A 25029-nucleotide genomic window follows, 5' to 3' on the forward strand; every position below is an offset into this window, starting at 1 on the left:
ATCAGTAGAGCAACGTTTAGGGACTAGTGTCCATAGCATCAAAAGGTTTGAGGTGAGTTTGGAAAAGGGTAGCATCTGGAATGCGCTAAGTAATTAAGGGAGGGCAACCTTTCAATATTAACAAGAAAAACAGAACAGTATACAGCTTTTAAAGAAGTTGCAGTGGTAGTGTCCTTACTTCTAGGTTAGAATATCTGGGTTCAAGTGCCACGTGTCTCAACTGGAGAAAGTGAGGACTATTGATTTAAATAAATGTAAAAATTGAAGTATGGACTATTTTTAGTCTTAAACTTATGCATAATTATAGAGGGCAGGGATGACATATTAAATGAATGCTCGTATTTTATAAAGAATGAAAATGCTGCCCATGATAAAATGAACAAGGAGGTAACTGAAACTTTGGATAGACTCAAGTTTGTCAGGAGTTGTCAGATAAGCTTGCTTTATTTAATATTTTCTCTATTCTTGGGAGGTGTTTGCAGAGAACTGGAGAGTTACAAACGTCACATTTTGTTGAAAAAAATGCAACTTCAGGCCAGAAATCCTTTGGAAACAATAATTCAGGACAGCCTTTACAATGTGGACTAAGAAAAGCCAACACACATTTGTTAAGGACAGATTGCATTTAATTTTCTTGTTTTTTTGATGGGCTAATAGAAGGTATTAATCATGAGAGTAAACCATTAATGTGACGTATATGAACCTCCAAGGCATTTGATAATGTGCCCTATTAACAAGATTGAGAGAATATTTCTAGCCCATGGAATAAAAGGGACAGTTGTAGCTTGAATGCAAAATTAGCTGAATAACAGCAGATAACTCTCACCTCCACTTGCTAGTTTTTTGGACTGGAGCATGTTACATAGTGGGCCTCCACATTGGCCAGTTTTAGGTTCTCAATTTTCCTTTATATTTTATTGAGAAATGTTCAAAACACAACTTAATTTTTAAGATAAAACAAAACTTGGAAGCATTATGAACTGAAAGGTGAATGCTGATGGATATCTACAGGATATTGGTGGGATCATGGAGTGGGTGGACAATGGCAATTTAAACTTAAATACGGCAAAAGTGTGAAGTATTTAATTTGGCTGAATGAATAAGGATATACAATAGGGAGTGCATTTTGTAGGAGGTGCAGACTAAAAGGAACTTGGAGGATTTCTGTGCTCCAGTCACAGGGCAGGCTGAGAAAGTTTATCGAAATTTGGCCTTATAAATGGGTGCAGTGTGTGCAAAAGCCATGGAGTTGTGATGAACCTGTAGAGACACTGGTTCCGCCTCAGCTGGTGTTTAGCATCTAGTTCTGCTTCGACACTTGAGGAAGGATGTGAAGGCCTTCAAGGTGCAGAAAGGTTTCCTGGCTGCACAGATGAACAGCTTTAGCTATATTGGTAGATTGGAGAAATGGGACTGATCTCTTTGGAGAAGAGGGAAGTATTCAAAATAATGAGAATCCAAACATAAACTGTTCCTGTTTGTAAAGGGATTTAGAACCAGAGGATACCAACTCGAAGTGATCAGCAAAAGTAACAATGGCAACTTGAGAAGATTTTTATGCTCTGAGTGAGTGGGATCTGGAATATTCTGCCCAAATGTGGTGGAAGCAATGTCAGTCCAAGCCGTTCAAAAACTGATTTCATAATGATATGAAAAAAAGAAATGGGAAAATGGGTCGAGGGCAATTGCTCTTACAGAAAACTGACATGATTGTGTTGGAATGATTCACTAATTTTGTGTTTTGTTTGTCCCAACTTGTTGTCTCTTCCACTTCCAAAACCTAATTCAGAGAAATAAATCTCAGTCAACATCCTGAGGGACTTTGACAAGGTACATGTCCCTGTAATGGGAGAAGCTCAAACTAGGGGTCGCTCTTTTCAAAATTAAAAATGATCCATTTAAAACACCGATGAGGCAAGCAATCTTCTGAGGGCTACAATTCTTTGGCACTCTCTTCCTGAAAAGCTGGTGGAAGCCAAGTTCTCAAATATTTTTATGGCAGGGGAACATAGATCCTTGTTAAACAAGAGGGTGAAAGATACGCTAACTATAGCGTATTACAGCATGGGAAGAGTCCACACTAGTCATCGAGCACCTGTCAATTCTAATTTCCCCGGATCTGGGATCCATAACCTGCTATAGTGCTTCATGATCTAGTAAATACTTTTTAAATTCTGAGTGTTCTGGAAGCCCACTAGCCTCTGGTTGATATAATATTTTTCTTAAATCCCCAGAATCCCCAGAATTGAAAAGAAAAGTAAAAGGAAAGTAGGCTGATACTTCACATTAATGACCATTTCATTTACAGCAGCAAAAGACAACTGGGAGTTGATACTTTTTGCAAACATTTGGTGGTCTCCTCGAATTTAAAAGGAGACCACTTTTAAAGACTCTTATTTTTCAGTTTGCCAAAGATTGGAATGTTTATGCTCAAGATGCATTGTTTTCCATTTGTTTCAGTTTAGAGTCCTTGGCTGAGATGTATTGGTTGGGGATTAGGAGGTAAAATGAAGGATCTTCTACCAAACCAGTTCATTTCATTATTTTCTTACAGAATACTTTGTGAACTCGGGCAGTTCTCACCAGGAGGCCATAGAGCAAATCACTGTGGCGCTGCAGGCTGATCGAGACCGGGATGTCCGATACTTTGCCAGCATATACCCCAGCAGTACAAAGCTTGGTGATGATTCCATGAGTACTGCTTCTTCCACTTATTAAAACAGGCTTTTGTTCCTTGCACCATTGGACTGATCAAACAGTCACTGATGTGTGCATTAAGTATGTGTATCAGCTGGAATGTACTGGGTGAGTGCTCTAGAATACGGCGAGATATCTGTTCTCTACACTGAATGATGGGGTTTTCCAATTGTGGAGATCTGCCTTAGGGCCCTGTATTACACTGAGATTCATTTAAGACTATTACTAGTCGTGTGGCCGTGACTTGGTTTTCATACTTTGACCACTGAAAAATTCTCAGAGGATATTACCACCGAAGCCTTAAACTCCTGTATTCTTAAAACTAGCAAACTTGAACACCTGGAGCCGCCTTAATGGAGGAGGGATTGCCATTTCAAACCTAATCATTCCTTCCAGAAAACTTATTAGAAAGGTTACTGATATTTCTTGTCTATAAACAACATCTAGTTGCATTTGCAAAGAGTAAGATCTAGACAAGTTAATGTGTATTTCTTAATACTGTACAAGAACTTTCATGTATTGATTCAGAAACGTTCTTCTCAACTGTGCGAGTTATGTCAAGGGTATTTTTACCTAAATGAATTAGTTATACCTCATTTAGTTTGAACACGGACAGTGGAGTTGTAATTTGGTCTTGAAGTTTGTCCATTCATACTACAGCAAATTTCAGCCTTGCGGGTATGAGAAAATGGCTGCCACTGATCTGCTTTGATTCACTTCCTTACCCACCTTATTCATTAATGGGTTTTTTTCTAACTACCTTGGAGATTGCACAGGAATTGATTGAATTATAGAGGAGAAAGGACAAAAAATGCATACATAATATATACTTAACGCTTTTGAATACTTTTTTTTACAAATTCCTCATTGCTGCACAGAAGTGAAAACGAGTGCAAGGGTTAATGGTAGCTGTTAGTAGAGGTGTGCAGACCCTGTTAAATTGTTCTAGAATTTATACCTCAGAGTGAGGTGGCTCTGACTGAACTCACAAGTATAAAGTTTTGCACTATCTGGTGTGCAAATATTGTGTTACATCTACCTAAATTTACATGTCTGACTCCACTTTTTAAATCACACAAGGCACCTTTTTATTTCTCATTCAGTCTACCTATAAAAACAATGATCCACCATCTTACTAGGTGAGGGGAATAGAGACATGAGACAAGTTAGATAATCACCATGGGATAATGTTCTTTCAAAGATCTTTGCAATGTGAGGTCATTTTGATCAACTAACTACCATCTATAAAAACTCTATCTTTTGAGTTAACAATCCCACCATCTTCAAGCTGATGGTCTTTGTGCCTTATTGGCAGCCTATGAGGTCACTCTCTGATGGAGTTCTTCAGTCCATGATTAATGTCAGCTCGGTCTTGACATCTATAAGCTTCCAGTATTTAGCAAACATGTCACCTGTCTTCCACTTTTGCAAGTCTTTTCCAAGTTATAGGCCTGTTCTTAAATAATGTAATAAAGCTATCTCATTTATAGGTATCCTGGCTGCAAGATGTAAATGACATGATAGATTCTCATCAGTCCAGGAAGAGAGGCCATTGGTTAAATGAGTTGTTGCAGACTTTTTGGCACATTATTCAGTGGATCTAGCAGAAACAAATGCTTTGAAATGGGGTTGTATTCCACTTGTGCACTGGCTACCCCATGAGCTATCATGTGGTGGATTCTCTAGTGTCCTCCTGAAGGCGATGTTTCTTGCCCTGAACCCCATTTGAGGAACAACACTTCTAACCTGCCCATCTTTAATAGGGTAAGTGATTGATTGTAATTTGAGACTGCTGTATTGCAAGTCAACCTGCATTGCTAAGCCTTCAGAATCAGTCTTCAGTTCTGAGTTTGGAGATTGAATGAATATAAAAGACAAAAATGATAGATTAAGTATGGTCTCCTTTTTTTTCTTTGAAAGAAGTCCAGCATCCATGTATTCTTCCATGTTCAGTAAATAACATTGTATCTTTTTGGTTTTTTTAATAGATTTTGCCACATTTTAGTTTATAAAATCTTGGTATTGTCTTGGACAAACTGATCTCATTCTAGGCAATAGTCCTGTATCTGAAAATAGTTTTTTTTCCCCCCCAACTGATTTAGCTCCAAACCATTTAACAATCTAATCAATTGACTCCTTATCTTTCTCTTAATGACCCCCTCCACTTCTCCACCAAACTTCCCTGCCACCAGGATCAAATGAGATGGTCCATTGCACATGTGGATTTTGGGCTTTGTTTTTCAGAAAGTGAGATGTTGCCTGCTGCAGCTAATCTATTATTACATGCTGCAGAGTGTGGTAAAAGGTCAGATTTCTGTGTGAATTCAAATGTGTGCAGTGGGAACTCTCTGGGTCAGGCTCAGCACTAACACTACAAAGTGGTCAAATGATTTTAAAAGTACAGCATATTTCTGTGTGTGTTATGCAGAGTGCTGCTGTGTACTTATGTCTGTTTCATGCTGGTCATGTCCTGCAGAGTATGTTTTGAATTGGAGTAGCACACAAACTTTAAGTCAGAAAATTCAGGTATTTTAACTTTTTATCATGATCGGCTGAATGCTGCACCTTTTTTATATGTACATATCTGTGAGCACTCAAGTGCCCGTTGTTGATCATGTCATAAAAAGCTGTTGTGATACAAGATGTTCTGTACTTGTCCAAATAAAAATAAATATGCAACTGTTTAAGTTTGTTGCTGTTCAAGTTTTGATTTTGACATTTTGGAGGGAGTGAGCTGGGATTTACAATATCTGATAACTCTGCTGAACTGAGAATTATGTGCATGACAATTTTAAAACTGTTAGTACACGCACACAGAGGTGAAGTGAATGGGACTTCGAGTGCATTTGGTTATGGGTTTGTGGAGAGTGGAAGATCGAAGTTAGAAGAACATTGGACTGCCAGTAAAACTGAAACCAAAATGATAGAGAAGCAGTGAAGCATTTGGTAGTGGCTGGTTGCTATGATGTCATACTTTTTATCCAAGTGAAGGCCTGGACTTTGATTCTGAACCATGCCAAACACCAGCTTGCACAAGCCTGCTCAATGCACTTTCTGAGGCTCAAGGTTTCTCTTGGGAAATCTGGCTGCTGTGAATGTGCAGACAAACATCTAGGAAATCTTTTTCACATTTTATCAGAAAATGTGCCACTTTCACAACTACAACATGGTGACTTGTAGATTGGCCAATAATGCAACATACCAATCCACCAAAGGGTTCAATTGCAGCTGTACACACTCTAAGACCAACATATTCTTCCCAAAGTACCAAACTGAATACTGTACTTGCAACAGAATCTGACAATAGCTCCACAGGTGTGACTGTTGCCCTTTTCCCCAGTTTTGCCTTGTATTCCACAGCTCCCACTGCCTGTTAAGATAGGGAATCGATTTTCGGTGTATTTTGTACCTGTGCTAGCTTTGAGATGTCTTTATATAACATCCAATCACCTCTTGCACCACTGTTCTTATTTAATCATTTAATGTTTTATTCCAACTTGTTAGCCTTCGATCCGGAGTGTATAATTGTTAACTTTGCAAAATTGGGCAAATAACAACAAATGGGAGTTCATTCTTAATCTTCCTGCTACTGTTCTCAATCTTCAATATGCCACTCTGTTTCTTAATCCAAGACATTGACTTTTCTAAAATCGAACATGATGTGAGGCTTGTTGAACAGAGAACTGATCATGTCAGCCTCCCATCAACTGTCAACCCATTGTCCTTCTAATGCCTCTACCCTTTTTTAATATAAATACCACCGTTATTATGTGGAAGCTTATCAAATGCATTCTGAAAGACCATTTTTTATAGGAAACATCCACAGAGATTTGTCCACTAGTGACCTCAAAAATACCTCATTTACTAAAGGCAATTTCCTTCTGTAGATCTAGCCCCATCTACTGTCCACTGAGTCAGTTAACAAGATTCTTCAACCAATCAGTAGACAGTAGGTGGCAGTGCTTGATAAGTCAGCTGCTGTTGTGCACAAAGTCATTTCATTTATCTTGTAGATCTCTTAATTTGCTCATGACAGCAATTCTTGGACCTTATTAATAACTTTTGATAATGCTAGATCCCTCGTGCTGTCTTGGTGAAGTACCTTTAACGTGTTATTCTCTTAATCGATTCCAATTGTTCTATCTTTTAAGCACAAAGGATATACAGGTAACAGCTTGTACCCAGTCTAAAATGCATTCCCATCCTATTGCTCTCTCACTGCTGTACTATAACCGCACAGGAAACAAAGAGCAGAATTATGTAGTGTTACATAATTAAAGCTAGTGTGGCACCTTTAATGTAATCAAATGTCCTGAAAAATTTCATGTGAGCTGTAAGACACCATGCAATTAGGGAGATTGAAGGGCAGTACAGGGATAGGGAGGGGTTTGAAAACAATGAACCTTTTAACATTGCACAACAATGAAGGTCACCAAACAGTGATTGGGATCATGACTCACTGTAAATTAGAATTAATGGTCTTATGTATTTATGTGAGTACAGTGAAAAGTTTACAAGTCGCCACTTAGGGCGCCATCTTAGGTACAAAGGTATCTAGGTACAGATTTTTCAGTATAAATTCTTTGAAAGAAATTAGAAAAGAAGAAAGTAGTCCAGCGTTACAGACCTTGGTATCTTGGATGCAAAAGTACAAAATCATAGGAATACATTTAAAAAATAAAGAAATTAAAAGATCAGAATAACAGACCTTCCAACCTAGTCCACGTCAGGCCTTGCTTCCGTTTGACCAGGGCTTCACCTCGAGTTTGGGAGCCTATGACAACTTCACTTGAGACAAGATAATTCTGTTCAATTCTACTTCCTGGAATCTGGATTTGTTTATTATTTTAGAGTATGGTTGATTTCTCAGTGGTGCTCCTGGTCATCTTAATTCTGATCTCTTGCCATTCACATGCCCATTGGAAAACTATACCCTAGTTCATTGCCTGTAGATTCCATTCAGCTGCCCAGATTATTTGATAGTGCAGTTCCTTCAGTGAATGTGTGTGTGTGTGTGTGTGTGTGTAAATTTCTCTTGCACTGCTCCCCACATCCCTTCCACCATTAGACCCTATTCAATGCCCATGTATTGTCGAGAAGATGAGTGGTGCAGTCTAATATCAAGGCTCACACTTTTTAAAGTGTGCAAGACTCCATTGGTCTTGACATGACTTATAAGTAGCTACTATTTTTGACATTGTACATGACAAGGACATCAGTGTCCACTATCAGTTATTTGTGCAATCATAGATGCTTCAAATTTCAGATTTGTTCATTCTTTTGTCAGCATTATTCTTGAAGATCACATCAAGTAGGTGAAGGCCTCATTCTCTGCTCAACTCCTGCATGGTCACTCTGGAGAAATAACAATCATCATCTTAAAACAATTTCCCTTCCTCCCTTATCTCTAAAGTGTGAAGAGTTCACAAACCTTTGTAACTAAAAAATAACCTACAACACTATTTACTCAGCAAAGCAGAAAATTATTGAGATGTATCCTAAATGCGAACAAGGACAAATTCAACCCAGTTTCTGCTTCATTATCAGCAAAGTGATAAAAGGCTTATCAACAGTGCTATGAACTAATACTTGCACTTAACTTGCTGACCTCATTAAAGCGTGGGTTCAAACACAAACTAAAGACTTGAGAGTGACTGCCTGTAGCATCAAGGAACCATGGTAGAACTAGAGTCACTAGGAATCCGATCTAGAGAAAGCTCTCTGCTAAATGAATGTGCCTGCTACAGAGAAAGATGGTGTGACTGTTGGAGGTCTCTAGGACGTCTCCGCAGGAGTTTCTCAGTGTAGTGTCCTCAGCCCACCTTCAGCTGCTTCATCAATGATATTCCCACCATCACAAAGTCAGAAGTGAGGAAGTTCAATGATTGCACAATGTACACCACTTGTGACTTCTTCAATGCTGAAAAAGCTTTATGTCCAAATGTAGTAAGACCTGCACAATATCCAGGCCTGGGCTGACAACTGACAAGTAACATTTGCAACACAAATGTGCTAGACCATGACTATCTACAACAACAAAGAAACTAAACAACTTAACATTCAATGGTCTTACCCTCACTGAATTCCCCCACTAGCAACAACCTGGTGTTACCATTGACCAAAAACTCAACCAGATGAGCATATAAATGCAACAGCAACTCACAGGCTAGGACCCTTGCAATGAGTAACTTCCTGACTTTCCAAAGACTGTCCACTACCTACAAGGCACAAGTCATGAGGAAAGTGTGATGGAATATTCTCCACTTGCCTGAATGTGTGTTGCTGTAGCAATATTCAAAGACCTTGACATCATCCAGTAAAGCAACCTGCTTAATTGGCATCACATCCACTCCCTCTACCACTGACAGTCAATAGCAACTGTGTGTACTATCTGCAAGATGCAGTAATTCACCAAGGCTTCTTAGGCAGTACTTTCCAAACCCATGACCACATCCATTCAGAAGGACCCAGGTGATACATGGGAACACCATGTTCCCCTCCGAGCCACTCTCCATCCTGATTCAGAAATATATTGCTGTCCCTTCACTGTCATTAAATCAAAATTCTACAATTCTCTTGTAAGAGCATTGTGGGTCAATTTACAGCACATGAACTGCAGCAGTTCAAGGCAGTAGGGATGGGTAATAAATGCTGGCCATGCCAATGAAACCCACATACCCAACTGAATTTTAAAAAATGAAACCATCTTGTTCAATTGCCTTTGCTGTTTTCTATTTCTCCTTTAATACCCACCAATTCAAACTTGCCTGCAGGCTCTCTTTCCTGGTCTCTGAGTCCATCAGTCTCCTGTTTCTTCATATTTTTCTTTTGTCATTTTCTTCCAATGTTAATCATGTCCATGAGATTCCATGGAATGTTGTCTCATAGAAAGCAACTGACCCAGATGGACTCCCCAGCTGTGCACTCCAAGCCTGTGTGGAACAGCTGGCAGGAGTATTTGCAGACATCTTTAACCACTCCTTATTCTGACAGGAGGTTCCTACATGCTTAAAGAAAATTACTATCATCCCAGTTCCAAAGACAAATCAGGCAACGTGCCTTAATGAATCCTGCCGAGTGGTTCTGACATCCACTTTGAGAGCGGATTAATGGCCCACGTCAACTCCAGCCTCTGAGATTGCCTTAATCCACTGTAATTTGCCTACCATCGTAATAGGTCCACGGCAGATGCCATCTCCCTGGTGCTACTCTCATCCCTGGAACATCTTGATAACAAGGACACTTACTTATGTCATACTCCTATTTATTGACTTTAGCTTTGCCTTCATCACCATAATTCCAAATAAACTAATCTCCAAACTCCAAGACCAAGGTCTCTGCTCCCCATTCTGCAACTAGATCCTCAACTTCCTGACCCATAGACCGCAAAGAGTAGGGATAAGCAACAGTACCTCCTCCATGATAACCCTCAATACTGATGCCCTGCAAGACTGCACATTCACCCCCATACTATATTCAGGAAATTTAGCATGTCTTATTGATTTTTATAGATGCACCATAGAAAACATCCTATCCGGGTGCATTACAGCTTGATATGGCAACTGGCCTACCCAATACCGCAAGAAACTACAGAGAGTTGTGAATGCAGCCCAGTCTATCAAGATAACCAGCCTTCCTTCCACTGACTCCATTTAAACTTCCCACTGCCTCAGGAAAGCAGCCAACATAATCAAAGACCCAGATGAGAATGGGAGAGAGAGAGCAAACAATTGCAGTATTGACTTAAAGAAAAAACATGACTCAAAGAAAAACATGACTCAGAACAGAAGCTGCTGCTGTGAAACCAGAAGTAACTGTTTGTGTAAAAGTTCACAAGATACTTCTAAGGGTGCTCTGTCCAGAATCTCCAGATCACAAAAGAAACGATCTCTCCATGGAAGAGAGTTTTACCAGAGTTGACCAGGCTGTTAAATAGAGATTATCCCAGGAATTGGACACACGATTCTCTGGAAATCTGTGCTGTCAGGATTTGGGCAACTGGAGAGAGGGAGTGGGCCTTACTGCTGCTAATCACTTCCAGAAGACTCAAACCAAGTTGAGTGGTTGGTTGAAAGGTCGGCTCTGGTGACAACTCCTGACACTTCTTGTGTGGTGGGAGACACTGTTGAGCTTTGATGCTCTAAGTCTGCCAACAGCATTGTACTGCTGTTTTAAAGTGAAATCTACCCTTTTCGTTGAAGTATCACTTTGCCTATTTAATTCATGTTTAAATCATCAATTTTTGTTTGAAAGTGACAACAAAAAGTTCAGAAAGTGCAACCTTGTCCTTCAATTACTTTGAGTCTTTAAGAAAAACTAGCGCTCTCTAAGGGAATCATAACAAAGGATACAGTTCACTGTATTTCACCCCGCTCCCAACCCCCAAAACCTGTTATGGTGTTTGAATTATAGTAGTTCATGTTTCTTTCTCATGAGAATTGTCTTTATGTTAATGGTTAGGTTCTTGAGCATTTGTGATCCTTCATATGATTTCCAGAGCCTCTTCAAAACAGGTTTGCCCACTTCAGTTGGCAACACCCCCACCCCTAGTTTGATACCTATCTAACCACTTCAAGACCATACCCAGCCATAGCATTCTGCCACTGCTGCAATGTTAACTCCCCCAAGGATCTATACCAACTTAAGATAGGATTTATCATATGATATTCTCCACAATCATGGGATCAGTTTCATGAGCTCCATTGACAATTCAAGCCTTGACTCTCACCTCACTCAATCTCTATCAAGGAAGTCTGCTATCCACTCCTAGATGAATCACAATTTTCTCCAGTTATAGCATTCAGAGACAAAGGACTACGCTGCAGCTCTCACCAAACACTCCCATATGTGGCCCTAATTACCCAGATCAGTTTCAGAATGAACCACATTGATTGAATTATTTTCCTATCTCATTATCACTCACCTCATTACCTCACCGATCTGTTGGTAAAATTTACCAGTGCATTTACCACTTGGGGAATCAACTATTTCCAAAGAGCTCCTGGCCACGCAGTCAAACCTTCCAACCCCTCAAGTCTGCTCTGCCATTCAATTAGATCATTGCTGACCTGATCATCCTGAATTCCACTTACCTGCCTTCTCCCAATAACCTTCGACTCCCTTAAGGATTAAAAATCTGACTTTCAGCCTTGATTACGCTTAACCCAGGCTTGACAGCCCTCTGCAGTAAATAATCCCTCAAATTCACTACCCTCAGAGAAGAAATTCCTTATCTCTGCCTTAAAAGGGCAACCACTTAGATTATTCTCCCAAGTCCTAGACCCTCCCACCGGGGGAAATAACCTCTCTATCTACCCTGTCAAGTCTCTTCAGAATCTTCTATGTTTTATTAAGACCTTCTCTCATTCCTCTAAGCTCCCTTAAACCCTAAGCTCGTCAACCTTTTGTCCCTCTGTACCTGATATCAGCTGAGTGACCTTCTCTGGATTGACTAATGCTGGTATGTATTTCCTTAGATAAAGGGCCCAAAACTATTCAGTATGCCAACTGTGCTCTGAGTAGTACCTTGGATAGTTTCAGCAAAACACCTGCTTTTATACACCGTTTTCTTTGAAATAAAGGCCAACATTTCATTTGCCTTTTGCCCATTGCATGTGGATGCTAACGTTTTGTGATTTATGCACAAGGATTCCCAAATTTCTCTGTTCTGTAGCTTTCTGCACTTTCTCCATTTAAATAATATTCAGCTGCTCTAATCTTCCTGCCAAAGTGCATAACCTCACATTTTTCTACAGAATAATCCATCTGCCAAGTTTTCTGCCCACTGTTTCCGCACTGTACATCTCTATGACTCACTCAGACTGCCTGTATCCCTCTGCAGACAGAGGACTCCACTCCACTTGCCTTCCACCTATTTTTGTGTTTTCTGCATATGTTGTTATAATTCACTTTCCTCATTAAGTCATTAATATATAGTAAATAATTGAGGCCTCAGCACAGATGGAGCACTTCACTAGTTACAAATTGCCTTTGCTCAATCCTCTGTCATTTTATTAATTAGCCAAGAGTTGAGTGTGGAGTGCTGGAAAAGCACAGGAGGTCAGGCAGCATCCGAGGAGCAGGATAATCAACGATTCAGGCAAAAACCCTTAATCAGCAATCTTTACTGATGAAGGACTTATGCCTGGAACGTCGACTCTCCTACTCCTTGGATGCTGCCCGACCTGCTGTACTTTTCCAGCACCACACTCTCAACTCTGATCTCCAGCGTCTGCAGTCCTCACTTTCTCCCATTAATTAGTCAATCCAATATAATATTCCTAATATAGTATTCCCAACACCATGGCCTAATGTGTGGTGCTCAAAGAATTCTTATAAATTTTCAGACATGATTACCTCTTCATGAAGCTACTGCAATCACAGTCTCTGTGACTATTTTCTTTCATATATTCTACTGGTTCATATAGACATAGAGATGTACCTTTGGTCCAACTTGCCTAGATATCCTAAATTAATCTAGCACCATTGCCAGCGTTTGACCCATTATCCTCTAAACCCTTCCTATTCATACACTCATCCCAATACCTTTTAAATGTTGCAGTTGCACCAGCCTCCACCAACAACCTCTGTAGTTCATTCCATAGATGTACCACCCTTTGCATGAAAGTGTTGCCCCTTAGGTCCCTTTTATATCTTTCCCCTCTCAACTTAAACCTACGCCCTCTAGTTTTGGACTCCTCAGCATAGGGAAAAGACGATGACTATTCACCGTATCTATGCCCCTCATGATTTTATGAACTTCTATAAGATCACTCCTCATTCATCAACTCTCCAGGGAAAATAGCCCGGATTCCTGCTTTCCATTCTGGTTGAGACTTGCTTGAATTAGCTGACTTGAGATCAATATCCATAGTGTGTGGAGAACAAATTATGAAAAAGGTATTTTATTCAGAAGATAATGATTACATACAGAATCTACTTTTTTGAAGGCAGACTCCCAGAGTTCCATTAGCACATAGACTATGACTAGCTAAATGATGATGAAAGGTTAAGTCGTCAGGACATTTGCACCAGGCAGCCTCTTGTGACAATAATTTTCAAAGTAATGGCACTTGAATTATTCAGCTGAGATTATTTGCATTAATTAAAAAAACTCTCTTTGCAATCCAGAGTTGAACGACGCTTCACAAAAGCCTCAAGTCACTCTGGAATATTCTCAACACATGTAGGTGCACATCCGGGCATTTTGTTGTTTTTATTTTAAATTATGGATCAGTGCAAACAACTGTACAAAAGCAGGAGTTATCAGAAGTCCAGGACACAATCAGGTCAGTATTACTGTGAAATCTATATAATATCCTCCAATCATTTGAATTAATGATAAACACTGAGCTTATAAAATAAAAAAGACAGGTTACTGACAGCCACGTAACATTTATCAACTTTGCTCACTGGTGACAATTTAGTTAAATCACTCATCTGTATTTATTATTTGTGTTTACTTAAAGGCCTCTATCCTGAACATTCCTGGCATTGACTGATCCTCAGCTAGAAATATAGATTTCTTTTAATAGGGAAATTTCCATTTAAAATAAAGTACTTTCCACATGCATAATTACAAAACAAAAGAGTGGCCTGGAGACATTTCACAGTTCTCTGTAACAAAACAAAAACCCCATCTCCATTTTAAAAAAAAACTCAAAAGATTTGCCGTCTATGTGCTTACCAACACCATTTCACCTCATGGGTTTTAACTTTATACTTGGGGATATTGTAACTTTCATTCACCAAAAATGAACTGTAGAAAAGGAATACAAGAATTATTACAGTTCACTGCTTGTACAGCTTTCTGGTCAGAGTTTTAAGTGCAGCTGCAATGCAACAAGTCATGCAGAACTCTTCAAATCGAGGTCTCTTTACGATCTTTGCTTGGAGAGGGTTTCAATGTTTCCTTCACAGATTTGGGCTGCTCTTGTGCAACTCTTGCGTCGCTCACAACGTCCCTATGCTGCTGAGCACTAGTGGCATTCTCCCCAAGTTCCTCTGCATCTTCCTGAGTCTGATTCTCTCGTTTCAGTCTTTGCATCTGTAACAGTCGAAGCTGCACTCGCAGTTCGATAATGGCCTCTCGTTCATCGTGGATTGCTTGGTTCAGGTGGTTGTTCTTCACCTGACGCAAAAAGAAACAGTGAATATTAAACTGCCTGGGCCATAAGTTATGGAATTCAACCTATAGAGTTTTCTTGTGAACCAAGAAAACATTGCAGATTGTAACTACTGATGAAAAAATAAATCCAATTGCAAAATGAAATGTAAAGGGAAGGACTTCCTGCACATACATGGGCCTACTTACCATATCAGAGCACCAGCTGCATATATTTAAACAGACAAGTTGACTTAATGCAGACTAACAACGAAGTTCAAATTACCCATTTTTAGGTCGATGCAACTCTTAACCAATTGCAAGTGCTCATAGCTAGCACACATATTTTTCCTAATTGTTCCCTCTGCATAACATGATCTAATGATTCAGTGATGGTGAAAATGTAACAAAAACATTTCAGTAAATTAGCTTCCTCATCTTCCAATGAGAAGAATAAATTGTAATATTTCGGTTAAGAGCACATTTTCATGAAACTATTAAGTGAAAGCATCTTAACAAGAGTATTTAATAAAAAATGTATTACCCAAAGTGGGACTTGAAATGGTGAAACTAGAGTTGCATGGCCTGGGCTGTGCTACAGCTCCCTGCATAAAGCTCAAGGAAGCAGTGCTCAAAATCTCATTGGGGCTGATATCCCTGGGAACTAATATGAATTATTGCTGCTAAGTTATATTTTTCTATGTGCTACAGTGACATCAATGCCATTTGAGATGCCTGCTGCTGACTAGAAGGGTGCCAGGAACAGCCGCACGTGCGTCAGCCAGTGTGGACCGAATGTATGTGCCCAACTTTTCTTGATGCTTCTTCTGTTGGTGTGAGTTCGTGAAAATACAGAGTGCCTGTGTGGATAAAGCTGTTTGTCACTTAGACTTGGCTACCATTCTTAACAACTTACAACTGCAAGGGGTTAATGAAGTGTTTAGGCTTGTTACCGATCTAGGAATTCCTGTACTTGACCACATTCAGGAGTTGAACAGCAACTGCTTATTAAAGCCTAAAGTATTTAATGATGACGAATCTACAAGGCCACAATTAATGTGAATGCAGACTAGAATGAGTGCAGTGTTAGGTACTAGCCACACAGTGATTCCTCCTGGCTATCATCACTCTAATGTTCCCTTTAGTGGCTGAAATGAAAAAAAACATACAAAATACCAATGATTAAAGGAGGACTACAAATACTTGGCACACCAACTGTCTTGACTGTAAACAAAAGTACATAATGTGTCTAACTGCAAGAATTTATGTAGCACCATTCATTAGCCAAGTTGTCCTTTTGAAGTATTAATTAAAGGCACCTCCAGCTCTTCATTTTGACGCTGTAGGTCTTCCAGGATGAGCTGTAGCTCTTCTTCATCCTCACTCTCGCTCTCACTCTCCGAGGAATATTCCTCTGTTTCGCTCCGGCCGTGCTGTTGCTGCCGACTAAAAAAGCAAGCAGGAGAAACCTCATTTTAAATCTTTCCACAGAAGGGAGCCACTCTTAAGGTATCTTTGCAGATGGTAAGTGATATTTTTAACGTGTTTAATTTTTAGGTTTCCCATTGCATGTCAGATTCTTCTGCTGACAACTGTTAAGGCAGATTTGGTCTTCACATTCTCTGAACTGATATCCTCAGCCACTTTGAAATGTGCCTGTAACCATTCTGCTTTTCTTGTGTTTTTTTTGTTTCATTTAGTGACAGCATCCAATGTTAGCTCTTTATTGAAGTGCCATCACTGCGTATTTACTATTGGAATTATTATTGTAATTCAAAGTTGTAATCTGAAGTTAAGATTACAATGGGGAGAAAGGTTAAGACCATCTACAAGTGTTTGCTATGCCCAGCCCAGCAATCCAGTCCAAGCTCATATCCACATTCCTGTCAACAAGGAAATTGGCCCATTTCATTTCAAAATAATTTGGAGTCATACAGCATGAAAACAGGCCTTTCAATCTATCTCATACACTTTTCCAACCTCTGGCCAATATCCATGTGGAGTCATAGAGTCATACAGCATGGAAACAGTCCCTTTGGTCCAACTCATCACACCAACTATACTCCCAAACTAGTCCCACTTGACTGAGCTTCATGCATAGCCCTCCAAACTTTTCCTATTCATGTACTTACCCACTGTCTTTTAAATGTATTCACTGTACTTGCATTGATCACTTCCTCTGGCAGTTCATTCCATAGATGCACCACCCCCTGTATTAAAAGGTTTCTTTTAAACCTTTCCTTTAAAAATATATCATTTAATTTTGGACTCCCCTGCAAGCATACCAAACTTAACCAATTTGACATTTACTGTACCAGCCATGCTTTTCAATAGCATGTTACTCACCTCTGAATTTCTGCAATCTCAGCTCGAAGGCGTTCAATTTCCTCTTTCTCGGATGCAATTTGCCGCCGTAAATACTGTTCCATGGCCAGCAGTTCCTCCTGCTCTGTCAGGATCTCATTTTCCTTTAAAACAACTAAAGTAAGAACTAAAGCAATTCCTGACACATGGTTAAACAGTGACTGGGCAAAATGGCATGTTCATAAGTGCCTTGAAATGTCATGTACTACACTGATGAAGTATCCTGAGTGCTTCAATGGTCAAAAAATGGAACTATAATAAAGTGACTTAGTAAAGTGAAATCTGTTCAAGGCAATACACTATGGAGAAACATAATTCTATAGGCCCTGTGGAATTCTCCAGTATGTCATATAAATAGCACTTCAGATGCTGAAAATCTGAAATAAAAACAGAAAATCGAGGCAAAGCTCAGCTGCTTAGACAGCTGAACTATTTCAGCTTCATGGTCTTTTAATGACCTTTACTTAATAAATGGCTTCCTGCTCACCCACATGCTTGTGTTTTTCCATAAAATGCATATTTCCAATTCCCCATCTCAAACTATTATTTCAGTTATCCACATTAAATTTCATCTACCACCCTCATCATATAGCCAAAATGGTTATTTTGAAAGTATGTTAAATAACTCGCCTTTAATAAATCTGGACAGCTGTGATTGATGAATTTCGAACCACCTATTAATATCATCCCAAATTATGGATTCGAAGAGATGTTGAACTGATTGATTTATAGTCAGCCAAAAATGCCAAATGTTTTTCAATCAGCCTCATCACCTTCAAAGATTTGAACATAGGAACACCCAGGTCTCTGTTCCTGTATCCTCTTTAAAATTATACTTGATAATATATGCATTTTTATTCTAAAATACTTCACTTTCTATTTCTCATACTTCATTTGCCATGTGTTTGCCCAGTTCACCAGTCTGTGGCTCTCTGGAGTCTATTTCTATTCTCCTTTCTATTTATTACATTCCCAAGTCTTGCATCATCTGTAAACATTGAAATTACATCCCACAACCAGGTACAGGCCATTAATCTAAGGTAAATAGCAAGCATCCGAGTACTGACCCCCTGGAAGACACCAATTAATTCCTTTCTCCAGTCCAATTAATTATCTTTCACCAATACTTTCTGCTTTCTGTCCTTTAACTATTCCCCACACTGTAATTGCATCTTTAAATCCACAGGCTTCAGTTTTATTAATATTTATGTTACCATGGCACTTTATCAAACATCTTTTAAAACTCTACATGCAAATCAGACACGCTACCTTCGTCAGTCCTCCGTGTTATTTACTCAAAAAAACTCAAATCAAGTTGGTCAGGCACATTATGCCTTAAACAAATCTATAATGGCTTCCTTTTATTAACCCATGGTTCTCCAAATGGCAATAAGATTTTTAACTGTCCTCCTTGTGCTTTATTATCCAGATTAATTAATATTTTAATAGGCCATGTTTCTGTTCTTTGGCAGTGTTGGCATGGAACAGTACCATTTTGGAGAACGAGAAGAATATATATTTTCAGTGCAGGTGAACTATAACAAAGATTTAGTTCTTTTTTATTATTCCATATGTGCCACATTTAAATGTGAAGTAAATGGGTGGCACGGTGGCTCAGTGGTTAGCACCGCTGCCTCACAGCACCAGGGACCCGGGTTCGATTCCACCCTCGGACAACTGACTGTGTGGAGTTTGCACATTCTCCCCATCTCTGTGTGGGTTTCCTCCCACAATCCAAAGATGTGCAAGTTGGGTGAATTGGCCATGCTAAATTGCCCGTAGTGTTAGGTGCATTTGGCAAAGGTAAATATAGCGTCGGGGTGAGTTACTCTTCAGAGGGTCGATGTGGACTTGTTGGGCCGAAGGGCCTGTTTCCATACTGGAGGGAATCTAATCTAATCTAATCTAAATTGTTCATGTGAAAGTATTCGGCCTGGAGCTTGGTGACCACTGGTGTTCCGCAGGAATCGGTTGTGGGACCTCTGCTCTGTGTGATTTTTATAAATGACTTGAATGAGGAAGTGCAAGGGTGGGTTAGTAAGTTTGCCAATGACACAAAGGTTGGTGGAATGGTGGATAGTGTGAAGGTCTGTTGTAGGATGCCATGGTACAATGAAAGGAGGCAGAACTGGGCTGATAAGTGGCAGATGGTGTTCAACCTGGAAAAGTGTGAAGTGATTAATTTTGCAAAGTCAAATTTGAGTACAGAATACAGGGTTAAAGGCAGGATTCTTGGCAATGTAGAGAAACAGAGGGATCTTGGGGTCCATGTCCATGGATCCCTCAAAGTCGCCACCCAAGTTGATAGAGTTGTTAAGGAGGTATATGGTGTGTTAGCTTTCATTAGCAGGGGAACTGAGTTTAAGAGCCACAGGTTGTGCTGCAGCTCTATAGAGTCCTGGTTAGATGACACTTGGAATACTGTGTTCAATTCTGGTTGCCTCATTATAGGAAGGATGTGGAAGCTTTAGAGAGGGTGCAGAGTGGATTTGCCAAAATGCTGCCTAGATTGGACGGCATGTCTTATGAAGAAAGGTTGAAGGCTTTTCTCATTGCAGTGAAGAAGGATGAGAGGTGACTTGATACAGGTGCACAAGAGGACAAGAGGCATTGATAGAGTGGATAGACAGATTTATTCCCAGGGCAAGAAATGGCTATCACGAGGGGGCATAATTTTATGATGATTGGAGGAAGGTTTAAGGGAGATGTCAGAGGTAGGTTCATTACTCAGGGAGGGGTGGGTGCATAGAATGCATTGCCAGCGGTGGTAGTAAAATCAGATACATTAGGGACAGTTAAGCGACTCTTGGATAGGCACATGGAAGACAGTACAATGAAGGGTATATGCAGGTTAGTTTGATTTTAGAGTGGGATAAAAGGACGACAATATCGAGGGCCAAAGGGCCTTACTATGCTGTACTAGTCTATGTTCTAAATGGCTTAATTTAGTGAAATAAAAATGATTTGAAAATAATTTTTGAACGCAGCATTAAATTAAATACATAATTCTGATACTGAACAGACCTGAGCTAGAAGAATATTGATAACTTCTTCTTCATTTTCATTCATTTCTTCTTTAGAAACATCCTCCTTGGAAAGGCTTGCAATTTCCTGGGCAATCTTAGTTTCACATTCCTGAAAGACAAAGTCAATGATATGCAGTGGGTTTAGATTCTGGTAAGTCATGACATTCTCTTGCTTATTTGATTCTCAAAGGTACTCTTCAATTACAAGCATTTAACCCTTTCAAGCAAATGAGAGATCATTGCCCATTTATTCAAAACAAATTACCGTTCAATTCAATAACGGGAGAAGACAGAGTAAGAACTTTTGCATTCAGAATGCAACTTGGACAAAAGCATCAAAATCTAACAGGGAAACACATTTATGCACCTAAGTGGAAAGCACTCATTTAAACTTCCAGACTCACCCTCCAACATTCACAGATAAACAACCAGCAAAACAGACGGGAGACAGTGGCTAAACTACAAGAAACATTCAATTTAAGCCTATACCTTCAGTCTTGCTGAACTTTTTTTTTTAAACATTCATTCACAGGATGTGGCATTGCTGACTGGGCCAATATTTATTGTCCTAGAGAAGGTGGCAGTGAGCTGCCTTCTTGACCTGTTGAGGTCCATGTGCTGTAGGGACACCTACGGTGCTGTTAGAAGTGTATTTTGACACAGTAACAGCTAAGGAATGGAGACTGTACCTCTAAATCAGGATGGCAAGTAGCTTAGAGGGGAACATGCAGGTGATGGGACTCCCTTGTATCTGCTGCCCTTGCTCTTCTAAGTGATAGTGATTGCAGTTTGAAACGTGCTGTTGAAAGGTGAGTAGTTGCATATACTTGAGAAAAACAAACTTTGTTTCGGTTGCTATTTAGTGTCATACAACACCTAATTTCTTTAATCTACATTTGAACCCATCAAGTGGCTGAATAGGTCAAGAAATGATGGTGGAAAATATGAAAAATCTATTCTATTAAGGATATGGTAGCAGCTCTGGGATCTCTTTGGGATAGTGACTGTAAGATGTTTGCAATATTATGGCTTTGGAGGACCAGGGCAGGGAGAGAAATGTTGGTGGAGGAGAAAAGGAAACATTTAAGAAGAATAACCTGTCAAAAGGAAGGATGCAAGAGATAACTGGCAAATTTATAGACAATTGTGGAACATATCTGAGGGATATTTTCCTGGAAGCATTATCTACAGGAGTAATTATAATAAGTAAAAGAATGCTGAGATGAAACCAAAAGAATCGTGGTCTAAATGAGAATTGAAAGCAACAGAATAAGACCAAGCAAAGAGGGCAGATGAAACTTGTAGACAGTATCATAAAAATTTTCAGAAATACTCAAGAAAATACAGGCAAAGGTAGAAATGAGTGCATTAAAAAGAGATTAATGTATAGGAACATTGCAGAATTATTAAATTAATATTCAGCTTTGACAATGAATGTAAAATAAGATAGCAAACATCAAGTAGGGTCTGGAACAATAGAATAAGTAATCTTGAAATTCAAATGAAGAACTAAGTTATGGAGAAAGGGAAAGGAGTTGAGGGGAGGCCCAGAAAGAGTGGGTGCGCCAGAGAGGGGTGGGAGGAGGAGGAAGGCTGGGGATGGGACAAAAGCATATAATTCCTAAATCACATTGCCAAGATTCATTCATATCAGCACCATAATACAAGTGCAAATTTTATTAGAAACCTTAATCTAAACATTCATTGTGTCTTGGAAAAATCAAGCCTGGAAATTTTCAATTTACTGTGACATATTACAACACACGAGCTTCAAAGAAAAAGATGTTCCGCTCAAACTAACCTGCCTTTTTGCTTCACGCAGTTTACGTTTTAGTGCTGTTAAAATTCGCTGCACCTCCCACAGTCTCTCCTCTTTGGATAAGTCTTTGATGCCAGCTTGTAGGTCTCTGTGCAAGCAATTCAACAGAAATTCCTGGAGGAGCAGAATAAAAGCTTAGGAGGATCTTATTCTGGTTCCAGTACCTGCGATAATGTCACATAGAACCAACCTCTAAGAAATGCGAGTACATTACAAAGGGAATAACCATTTTGCCTTCTACCTGATGTGAAGAAAGTCTAAAGGAATAAAAAAAAACTTTACTAGATCAGGCTACCTAAAAATTGATGACTTATTATGCAATGTTTATATCCAATATGATGCAGAACATCAGTACACCAGCAAGACACACCACTAGAAAGTTTTGATTAAATCAGTTAATTTTTAGAAGACATCTTCCTTAAGGATTCACTTCCTTACTCCTTTCCCCAAGCTACCCTTCTCTTGTGAGAATGGATTTCCCTAGGTCTGTGCTTCTTTACTGGAATACAGTAATTGGAGATTTGGCTGGCAGCCCCATTTTGTGCTTTCATACTGGTGTAATGCACCTTGGTTGTGAGCGTTATGGAATAGTTCTGCCTCCATTAACTCAATCTGTATTCGTCTTGCATGCAATCTTTAAAAAGGGAAGTATAACGGAAGAAGTAATATGAAAAGAAACAGAAAAAGAGAATTAAAAATCACTGAACTCACATAAAAATGCACCCCATTATGCTTTTCCAAATTCAAGTGACAAGAAACACTTGCTTAGCACATCCTTAGTACACATAACATTGTCAATGTCAGGAAAGCATAGGCAAATCTGCTTCTTGTTGTAAAACACTGCCTATTATTTCATTGACTCTTTAATATTCTTGTCAGGACTGAATATTGATTAGAAGTGGAAATATTTCAAAGCTGAAAATACTTAAGTCACATTGGAAAATTCACGTGCACTTGTTTTAACTATCAACATCTACAAATTCAGATACTGTCTCGGACACAACCATTTGACGCATCGAGGCCATGACAGCTCTTTACAAGAGCATTTTAACTACTTCGAGTCCAATCCCATTCCTCTGTCCAGAACTCTTTTCCTGTCTTTCATGAACCTTCACTGCTCCCCACCACCACTCAGAAAAGGTGATGATGCAGTTGCCTTTTGAAAATCACAACTGAAAAAATACCCACCATTCTTTCAGGCCAAATAGTACATTTTGCAACTACTTATTGGACTTTATAGTTTCATTTTTAGTTATTCATTCATTGGATGTCATAAACTAATGAGGCCAGTATTTATTGACCCCTAATTTCCCTGGTGAAGGTGTCAGGAGCTGCCTTCTTGAACCCCCTCAGGGCCAACCCACAGTTTTGTAAGGAAGGGAGTGCCAGGATTTTGACTCCAACATTGAAGGAACAGCAATAGTGTTCCAGCTCAGAATGATGTGGAGCTTGGAAGGTAACTTTAGATTGTGGTGTTCCTATGTCTCTGCCAACCTTGCTCTTCTGGAGGTAGAGGTAGCCAAGGGCAACCAAGGACAGATAATAAATACTGCACAGCCAGTGATGCCCACATCCCATAAGTGAACTTTTAAAAAAAATCACTGGATATTGAATAAAATCACCAACTTTTTCCTTAATACAAAAATGCTGAAGCACATTTCAGGAACCTTTACTGTATTGTATCTGCCACGTGCTAAATCAGCACAGGCTTGAATCAAATCTGAGAGCTTTCTGGTTTGTAATGGTCAGTGCAGCAATAACCCATGCATTTATCCACAGATGCACTGAATGGGCTTAAAATCTTTGCTTTACAATATGCCAATTTGTTTTTAAACCAACCAATCAAGTGGGCGGCACAGTGGCACAGTGGTTAGCCCTGCTGCCTCACAGCGCCAGAGACCCGGGTTCAATTCCCGCCTCAGGCAACTGCGTGGAGTTCGCACATTCTCCCTGTGTCTGCGTGGGTTTCCTCCGGGTGCTCCGGTTTCCTCCCACAGTCCAAAAATGTGCAGGTTAGGTGAACTGGCCATGCAAAATTGCCCATAGTGTTAGGTGAAGGGATAAATGTAGGGGAACGGGTCTAGGTGGGTTGCTCTTCGGCAGGTCGGTGTGGACTTGTTGGGCTGAAGGGCCTGTATCCACACTGTAAGTAATCCATCTAATCTATCTATTGTATTTCAGCTGACAGTCTTTCAAACAAAGTGAGATATCCAAGGAAACGGCACAGAGAATTAAGCATGTGTCCAATGCGTAAAATAAAAGAGGAACAGTGATGTAAAATGATCATGCAACTACTGTTTTCTTCAGTTTGGTCTACAAGATACTGTTAGACATACCTGCCGGCGAATTTCCTCCTTAATGCTCTCTTGTGTCTCAGGTAAGGCTGGCATTGTTGCCACATTTGACCAACGAAGAGGCTTTACGACTGGTTTCAGCTCGATTTCTCCAAACAGCTCTTTAACATGAGTGAAAAACAGGTATAACACACGATTGCTGATCTACAAAAGAAAGGACAAGAATTAGTACATGTTCAAAACATACCTGAGATCAGATGAACACTCAAATTTGGGCCAAACATTGCCTAACATGCCCCTGGTGAAGGTGCAGTCTCACAGTTGCCTTATATTTCCATAAACACTAGAAATCCTCAGTAAAAGCAAAATACTGCAGATACTAGAAAGCTGGAAAAAACCCATTAAAAAATGCTGGAGAAACTCAGCAGCACGTATGAAGAGAGAAATAGAGTTAACATTTTAAGCACGTACGAAGAGAGAAATAGAGTTAACATTTTAAGTCCAATTATATTTCTTTGAAACTTTGATTTTCTGCAGCATTTTCTACTTTTTTTTTCCAGAAATCCTCAGTACCCAATTCTGACACCAGTGCTCAGAAGGAAAACATCCAAATTTACAGCTCCAGACCATAATGACAGACTTTATAAAAAATCTTAAAGTAAGGGAACACTTAGGAAGCAACGATCATAATATGGTAGAGTTCAGTCTGCAGTTTGAAAGAGAGAA

At 39.6% G+C, this 25029-nt stretch overlaps 2 protein-coding genes across 5 annotated transcripts in view; one reads left to right on the forward strand and one right to left on the reverse strand.

Moving 5' to 3' along the window:
• The window catches only part of ppp4r1 (protein phosphatase 4, regulatory subunit 1), an 83711-nt gene extending 78323 nt beyond the window's left edge, over positions 1–5388 (forward strand). For all 3 annotated transcript variants that reach the window (XM_072569850.1, XM_072569851.1, XM_072569852.1), the window contains one exon: positions 2555–5388. In XM_072569850.1, coding sequence (XP_072425951.1) covers positions 2555–2718 — 164 coding nt within the window. In that variant the 3' untranslated portion in view covers positions 2719–5388. The remainder of the gene's footprint in view (positions 1–2554) is intronic.
• Positions 5389–13585: 8197 nt separating this feature from the next.
• Positions 13586–25029, reverse strand: part of ralbp1 (ralA binding protein 1) — a 69152-nt gene continuing 57708 nt past the window's right edge. For both annotated transcript variants that reach the window (XM_072569854.1, XM_072569853.1), the window contains exons 5-10: positions 24346–24507; positions 21992–22123; positions 20189–20299; positions 17147–17268; positions 16120–16246; positions 13586–14827 (exon numbers count right to left, since the gene is read on the reverse strand). In XM_072569854.1, coding sequence (XP_072425955.1) covers positions 14558–14827; positions 16120–16246; positions 17147–17268; positions 20189–20299; positions 21992–22123; positions 24346–24507 — 924 coding nt within the window. In that variant the 3' untranslated portion in view covers positions 13586–14557. The remainder of the gene's footprint in view (positions 14828–16119; positions 16247–17146; positions 17269–20188; positions 20300–21991; positions 22124–24345; positions 24508–25029) is intronic.

This window comes from Chiloscyllium punctatum, chromosome 5, assembly GCF_047496795.1.
Source record: "Chiloscyllium punctatum isolate Juve2018m chromosome 5, sChiPun1.3, whole genome shotgun sequence".
Classification (NCBI taxonomy): domain Eukaryota; kingdom Metazoa; phylum Chordata; class Chondrichthyes; order Orectolobiformes; family Hemiscylliidae; genus Chiloscyllium; species Chiloscyllium punctatum.